The sequence below is a fragment of the Gobius niger genome, assembly GCF_951799975.1.
Source record: "Gobius niger genome assembly, chromosome: 21".
Classification (NCBI taxonomy): domain Eukaryota; kingdom Metazoa; phylum Chordata; class Actinopteri; order Gobiiformes; family Gobiidae; genus Gobius; species Gobius niger.
The window spans coordinates 19,609,308-19,618,007 of NC_136872.1; the positions used below are offsets into that span (position 1 = coordinate 19,609,308).

Below are 8,700 nucleotides of genomic sequence, written 5' to 3' on the forward strand. Positions count from 1 at the left end.
GTTCCCCATGTACCCGGCGCCCACCCCGGGCCTGCATCAGTCCTGTCGTCACGTGGTCCGGTCCTGGGCCAATCAGAGCTTCGGGGCTCACCTGCACAACATGACTCTGTCCAACGGCAAACTGCGGGTGCCACAGGACGGACGCTACTACCTGTACTCACAGGTCAGTGCTGCGACGACCCCTGAAACACAACGGGTCGTGCCAGAAAAGGATGAATTCTTTACTCGAATTGTTGTTGTGGAGTAGAAAGATGGATGTATTCTTACTCTTAAGGGGGACATTAACCAAACACTTGCTCATGTGTAAAACTCGTGCTGCATTCTCGAATCTGGAAAGACAGATAACAGATTAATCAGTGCTTAATTTGACCCAACGTTTGGGCGTTTTTGTTCAGTTTTTGAGGGTAAAGGATCCGGTTACTATTCTGGAGGATCCAACAAAGATCTGAGATGACATAACAGTGTTTAATGAGAATGTTCTGGTAAATGTTCTGTACCCCAAATCCATCACATCACTCCAAATATGTTCCTGAAACTATCGATTTACAAATCAAGCACGCCCACAGGAAGCATGTTCTATTCTCCATCTGGATGAGCTTAGACTGTAAATGTTGATTAATCCGTCTGGTTTCCAGGTGTACTTCAGATACCCGTCTCCTGCAGCCACTGAGGGCGATCAGCGCAGTGTGAGCCACCAGCTGGTGCAGTGCGTCTATAAGAAAACATCCTACCCCAACCCCATACAGGTAAAACTAATCCTGCAATACCATTATGTTTTCTCTCTTAAACAGACTGAGCTTCCCCCAAGGTGCCCTAAAATTACGAGCATCAGTATGTTCTGTGCCCTGCCCCTTTAAAGGGACTATATGGAGTTTAAAAATGTTATAACTAAGTATTTTCCTCCCCCTACATGTTCCAACAATGTCCAAATGTGTAGAATGAGCCTAGACCTGTTCACCACAACTGCCTCTAAAATCCTGCACTGTCACTCACAAAGTTGTTCGGGTCTGAATTGCCGTCATGCACGAGCTTAATATAGAAGCTGCAGTTGCACGTAAGACCTGAGGTGGCAGTAGTGAGTTTAAAAAATAACCAGCTTTTCATCTAGTCCCTTTAAAGAGATTAAAGTCTAAAGTTTGAGTAGAGTAGGTTTAATCTGGATTTAATTTAAATTTTTTGTGTCATTTCAAGTGGAAAACAAATCTTTATAAAAGTAAAGGTCATTTTTCTGATTTCAAGAGGGATTTCTGTTTGTTCCATTGTCTTTAGCGTTTTTGTCTCATCTTAGATTAGTTCAAACAGACTCAAATTCAACATAAAGAACCTTTGATTCAAGCAATTTTCCATTCATGTAAAATCCATGTTAAATGTAACGTATCTGACTCGTATTTATCCATAAATATTCCACTGTCTCATGAGTTTGGTTGGTCTCGGTGCTCGGAGAAAGTAGTGGCTTCTGCCCGAATCGCCAACAGAATCAGTGGCCTATATAGTCTACTTGTACAGTGTTTCCCAACCAGGGGTACTTGAGCACTTAGCAGGGGGTACTTGGAATTATTTCAGATAAAAAAATAAGGTGAAACTGAATAGAATTTCAATTTCAAAGGCAAGTTAGTTTTAATTATGTTTTTCAGCAAATGGTTTGATTTTGAGAGTATTTTTGCTTAATTTTGAACACAACACACTGTTAAATACTGTATAATATTAATTTAGCTGGTCACTTTGTAATAATATTGGCAAAATCCTCAAGGTAGGGGGTACTCAGAGTATAAATCAGGGGTGGGCAACGTCAGGCCCTCCAGCATAAAACCTTTGGCCCCAAGACAATTTTCAAGAAACATTTATTCATAAATCAGAGACCAAATACGTGAAAAGGACTTTAAAATGTGGAAAATACTGTCAATATTTTCACATTTCCCAGCAAAACACCCCATTAGGTCATATATTATGTGCAAAACTTATATTTGTTGAAAAAAGATGCTTTACTTTGGGCTACCATAATAAGTTTCGGCCCTTGGTTTATTGGCATTGAAGAAAAACGGCCTCAAGGGGTACGCGAGGCAAAAAAGGTTGGAAACCACTGTACTAGTATATAGTGCGGGCCTATGTAGTGAATGAGGGGTTACGCTACACAAAGTAAATATCAAGCATTGGCTTAAATGACTTGAATTGAGGAAATGTGTCTTGTTTTGAGCGGTTTTCACTCATTAAGACACTTTTCCTGATCGGACAAAGTTTACTTTGCTTGTTTGAGGACATTTCAGACCAGTTCTAGGGTAAATCTCGCTTGAACTAAGAAAGTAAAATTGCCAATGAGATAAGACCAATTTTCTTACCCCATTGGCAAAGAAAATTACCTGAAATAAGGACGAAACGTATCGAAACGAGTCAGAAACATCTCAACAACAAGTGAAATAATCTAGGACAAATGCCCAAGAACTTCTTAACTAGTCAAAACATCTAAAATTTGGATTATTATGCTCAAATTGAGATGTTTATACTAGTCTAGTTAATTACTTTTTGCAGTGTAGGGACCAGGGTGGAGATTCGGACACAGCTTAGGTCACAAATATCAACTTTTTTTCCACATTAAAAGTTGCATAATGCAGCTTTAAGTCATTTATCTCATTTAAGACTGTTGTAAAAAGCTAATAAAAGCTAAAATCATGGTCCAAAGGTAAGTTCACAGTATTTGTAGAGAACAATGCAGTTCTTTAACCCTCCCCGTCTGTGTTGTGTTTCCAGTTGTTGAAAGGCGTCGGGACCAAGTGCTGGGCTCCGGACGCCGAGTACGCGCTGCACTCGGTTTACCAGGGCGGACTCTTCGAACTCCGGGCGGGGGACGAGCTGTTCGTCTCCGTCTCCTCCCCCACCATGGTCAACGGGGACGAGTCCTCCAGCTACTTCGGCGCTTTCCGCTTGGATCTTTAAAGCCAAAAAAAAAAAAACGGATTTATGAGATCCTTTCGCGAGTCGGAGTTTTAAATCTGGCTGGACCGATTTCTTTGAGGGACGGATGTTTTGAGACTTTGCGAGGATTGGAAACACTGAATACGAGAGATTTAAACGGGGAGAACCAGCTTCCTTTTTCCCCTTTTTCACCAATCAAACCATGACGTGCAATCACCTGGACACCAATGTGACAGTTTCCGTTGATTCTTGGAAGGATTTTACCTTTTGTAACCTTTTTTGTTACTTCGATTTTACAAAAGCAAACTCCCCCCTTGCTCGTGTGTTCACCTGGCCACAGATCTCGTCACCAAAGCTGCCTTTTTCTTCTTCTTTCTTTTTTTTTTAAGAATGGAGCGAACTTTCTTCTTTGCATTGCAGACTTAAGAATGTACGGACGATGAAAGCTTCTCCACTGAAAAAACGAGGAGTGATTTTATACCAAAGCAACAAAAGACAAAAAGTCGAACTAAAGCGTGCCATGATGAGAAAGCTGTACATATAACTGGTGGATTTTTTTTTTTTTTTTATGTAATTATTAATATCTATTTTAGCAGAACTGGACTTGTGACCACTCGGATGCCTTTTCTTTTTTTTGTAAAGGAAATCGCTACGGATTGAAAGATTGCCTTCTTTGTACTGGATTTTGTAAATGAGCAGTGGAAGAGAAACTATGAGAAGATTTGTATAATAATTTGGAGCGAGCGATGGAAGAGAGAGGAGACTGTGGGAGTGCTTGTTTCATCAGCACAATGTCGCTCAAATGGCTCAAAATTAGGGACAATGTGAAACTATGGCGAGCTAAAACATTCATGTTCGAACCCACGGGATTATCTTGACTCAAAAGTTGATGGTTTTCCTCACAAAACATGCAGCTTCTTGCCTTGTGACCGGAGAGAGAATAGCAAAGACCCCCAGTTTAAATGTAAGGGTTTATATTGTTGTAATATTAGATGTTCAGAGGGGCTACTTTAAAGCAGCACTAAGTAACTTGTTTACCTTTCCGTTGCCCCTCTGGGGGTAATACAAGTGTTAATGGGTTGATTGGGGGGTCTTTCATCTGCCTCTGGTGTCTTTGGCCAGAAAACCACACTTGTAGCTTTCCCTGCTCTGACCCGGTGACCCAATACACATTAATAGAATCACAAAGAAGAAGCTAACAGGCTAACGGGCAACGCTAACTGCGGGCTAGCGCCGCTTTAGCAGTGTTTACAGCCAAGTTTTGAGTGACTTGAGTGAGGGGCATGAGTAACTTAGTTCTGCTTTAAAGCCTAAAAATAGCTATATTACAAAGTAGCTATTTAGCCTAAAATGCTAGCGAATGATTAGCCACTGCGATTAGCTAACGGGTATGTAATTTCTAACTTTTTCTAACATACAAACGCTGATTATGGATTATTTTTCTACTAAATAAAGACGCAGAGACAAAGTGAATGGTGATTTTAAAATTAGCTTCATGCTACTTATGCTAACACAAGTTTAAGTCCCGCTTTTTTCGCTTCTACTGAACAAACTACTGTGGAGAAACATCCACATGGACTCGATTTTGACTTGACTTTATTTGCGTGTGATAAATATGTTTATAGTCGGCCAGAAAACAGCGAAAAATGTGTGATTTCCATGAAAGACTTTCTTCCCCGTCGGCTGGGTCCTGCGTTGCCATGGAGACCAGTCTTGAGCCTTTTTGTGACGAGCCATAAAGTGACACTTGTGCTGATCTAACTCGCAGCCCGTCCAGTCCGCGATTTATTTTAGTTTTTGTTGTAAAGTTGTTGCCTCTTTCCCCGCTCTTCCTGTTAAACCTGTGAAGCCGCATTCAGTTTCCATTGTTAGGGATCAGTTACGCAACGCTAGCACCGCGGCTACGTCAAACTGTTGATTCACCGGCTAAGGTTAGCTGTAGCGCTAAAGCTAATCGTTTTTAGACACTACATGAAACCCAGTGTGCTAATGTTATTGATGTTTTTTTTTTCTTCCTGAATGTATTTGTAAATGAAAAAATTGAGAGATGTTTTTTTTTATAAACCACTAAATGTCTATTGTTCATTTGGATATTTACTTTAAATTGTGGTGCTAAGGTTTAAAGTCGACATATCATGCATAATTGTGGCGTAAACCTGCTTTTGGGCACTTTAGCGTCAATATTTTATGAGACTGTACCACCAAGCGTGTCTCAAAGTTTGGTTGTAGCGCCCTCTACTGGAAACACAGGGAACTGATGCACCGATCCAGCTTTTTTGCAACCGACACCGATACTGGAGTTTGAGTATCTGCCGATATTCGATATTTACCGATACCAGGAGATTTTCTTTAAAGTGGTTTTGAGTGAAAAATGTACTCTTTTCTCAATTTTAAGATCAATAAAGTATTTATTTTTTTTATGTTACAGATCAATTATCAACTATATCTATTAATAAACTAATGGATAAACATTTAACAAGGATCAATGGACTTTTCCACCCTAAATGTCCTTGGGCAGGCTTTAGGTTTAGATTAATATAAATAACTCACATAAAGTCTGATCATTACAAATATGTCATTTATTCTTAAAAATTAAAATACAAACACTTGTCCACTATATAGCAGTGGCCGATTGTATTTTATTAGGCTACTTTAGGTATTTGTATCATAGTTTTTGTCCCAGCCTTGATTTGTTGACGTTAGCATTAGCTGACTTTAGCTAGCTTTAGCATACTGTTGCTAGCTGCGGCGATCAAAATACTTTTGCAGTGGCTGAAACTAATTCAGCGATTGGATTTTCCAGGTTCTTAGCTTCAAAATGATATATAGCATGACCACTATATTCACAATATTCACTTATATTTCGTTGGTGAAAGTTGTGTTTTTAAGGCATTGAGAGACAAAACTGGTGTCGGTTCAGTATCTGATTTACTGTAGCCGATACCCGGTATCGTAATGTTTCCAGTATCGGCTCTGATATCCAATACCAGTATCGGATCGGTGCGACCCTACTTAAAACAATATATGAGCCTTAATTTTTACCCGATGGCATGCTAGCAAATCAATGGTGCAGCGATAAATGCAGTTCGAGCGGCTCAGGTAACGTTTATGAAGATTTTGGACAATATCTGTTGCTCAAAGTGATCCAGAAAACACAACAGTAGAAGAAGAAACAACCAAAGTGAACAGGATTAGGCCGACCCAAAACTGCATTAATGATGTGATCTAGCAGCCTGGAAAGCTGGATATACACTTTTTATCTTCTTTACAAAGATGGCATTGTCTGGGACCCAGTGTCATCTTCACAAGGTTAAACCAGAGTACAAAAACATGAAAAACGAGTAAAAATCACTTTAAAGATTGAAAAAATGACGGAATCCATAATAAAAGCTCAAAATAAGTCAATTTTTCATGATATGTCTCCTTTAAATTGAGTTTGATGGTACCTCGAAAGGTTGCAGACTTGAAAGTCATGGAAGTTTAAAAGCCTTTAGTCTAAAGAATGGTTAATTATCAGAAAAACACTATCTGTAGTTGTACATTTTCAGGGTCTACATAAGGTATTTTTCACAGCAAACGTTGATTCTAGATGCCATACACTCTATGCAATAATGTACCAACAATTTCTAATTTTATTAAAACAAAAGTGTCATTGGAATGCAATGAGCAGAGCTGTGTGAACAAAGAAAGTCTATAAAGATGGATGACAATACTCTGCTATGGAAAAATTGGGGTCAAAATTACATTAGGGCTGCACAATATGAGAAAAATATGGCTTAAACGAACTAAAACAGGATCTTCAACTATGGATATTTCGTGATTTAACATTGCAATCACAATAATTTGACAATGTATTGTGCAGCCCAAGTTAGAAGGAGTTGCTTGTAGATGATTAATTTATTGATAATTTATTCGTTTTAGCCCATATATAACTAACAAATTCAGTCAGGCTCAAGTTGACTCCAAAATGAATAGGTTTTCAGCAGCTCTAATCATCTTTATGGACAGTCTGTGTTGATGTTTTGGTTCTGATGTGGTTGACATCTGTAAAGCACCTGAACTTTGTAATAAAACATTCAGAAATTGTTTTTGTTAAAGCTTTATTAATCGTCCCTTTGGGGAAATCTGTCGAAGCCGCGACCTTCACCTGTCGTAATGTTGTGGCCGACGGCAGTGTTTGGAGAACAAACAGAGCAAGGTGTGAACTAATTGATTGACCTCCTTTTGTTATTTGTCCAACCTCCTGCGAAAACACAGCTGCGGATTCCCACTAACGGTAATGCTCGAGCTGCGAGGGTTAGTTTGGGAGAATTATCGCTTTTGAATTAAAAGGTGAGACGTTTTCCAAATCTGCCACCTCTTTGTAATCTTAAATATACACTAATCTGCTCATATGTGGTTTAGACAGATAAAATAAATCATTAATGTAATATCAGATGCTCCTGTCCTGGAACTACAATCTTCTATTTGAGCATGGTTTAAAAAAAAAATAGGAATTATGTCAATATTAAGGCCTTAAAAGTCATTAAAAAGCATTAAATTGGATTCAAACTTGTATTAAATGGTAAAATCGTAAATGGTTTCTACCTTCATCAGGCCCAAAGCGCTTTACAGCAAGGATCCACTCACCCTCACTCTCTCATTCATACACAGATGTACGCAGACACTGGAGGCAAAGTGGGTGAAGTGTTTTGCCCAAGGACACAACAGTGTGCACCTGCAGTGGGACTATGTCTCCGAGCTGACCTGGTGTCGCCTCAGGGTCCCCCCCGAACAGCTAGAGGAGGTGTGGGTGGATTGAGAAGTCTGGGCATCTCTGCTGAAACTGCTGCCTCCGCGACAATGGATGGATGGATGGATGGATGGATGGATGGATGGATGGATGGATGGATGGATGGATGGACGGACGGACAGACGGACATATGGATGGATGGATGGATGGATGGATGGATGGATGGATGGATGGATGGATGGACGGATGGACGGATGGACGGATGGACGGACATATGGATGGATGGATGGATGGATGGACGGACATATGGATGGATGGATGGATGGATGGATGGATATTTTTTCTTGGAGACAGATATCAATCAATGCCAATGTCAACTTTATCTGTATAGCACATTTACAGCCGCTCTGGGTGCCCAAAGTCCTTCACAAACAAGGCAAAGACACAATATAAACAATATACAATATAGATCAATGACCTTGCTCAATTACTTACTGCAGACATTTGTCAAAAACCCCAAAACTATTGTCTAAAGCAAATTCAGCTGCAGCTCCATCCATCCATCCATGCATTTTCTTCCACTTGTCCGTTGCCGGGTCGTGGGGGCAGCCGTTGCATCTGCCCAAATCACATGGCACCAGCCCCTATGGCTCCTCCTGCAGGTGGTGGGTCCACAGAAGGACGGTCTCACGATTCTAACCGGGCCAACAACAGAGCTCCTAGCATCATCTGGGTGCTTTCTTTCAGTTCATTTTACACAAACATCTGCTCATAACTTGGCCTTGTATCCATTTCAGTTTTGAACATGTGAATTTCCCCTCATTCTTCTGTTTGATTGAATGTTTACAAGTCATATGAAATGAAGTATGCCAAGATTCTTTGCAAGGGATTAAAACGGCATTAAAAAGCGTTAATGACTTGCTGGAAACTGTAGAAACCCTGCTCTTGTATCTCATGCACAATAGGCACATCCAGTACTGACGAATGAGTATTAGCTGTTAACATTCAAGCTGTTTTCTCAGAGTTCATACCTCTGAAGTGTTATGTTTCATAGAGCA

General features: G+C 40.1%; 1 protein-coding gene across 1 annotated transcript in view; it reads left to right on the forward strand.

Moving 5' to 3' along the window:
• tnfsf10l (TNF superfamily member 10, like) overlaps positions 1-2,942 on the forward strand; it is a 139,467-nt gene extending 136,525 nt beyond the window's left edge. The window contains exons 5-7 of the mRNA XM_079579964.1: positions 1-163; positions 636-746; positions 2,746-2,942. The exon at positions 1-163 is cut by the window's left edge and continues 1 nt beyond it. Coding sequence (XP_079436090.1) covers positions 1-163; positions 636-746; positions 2,746-2,931 — 460 coding nt within the window. The 3' untranslated portion in view covers positions 2,932-2,942. The remainder of the gene's footprint in view (positions 164-635; positions 747-2,745) is intronic.
• The last annotated feature ends 5,758 nt before the right edge of the window (positions 2,943-8,700 follow it).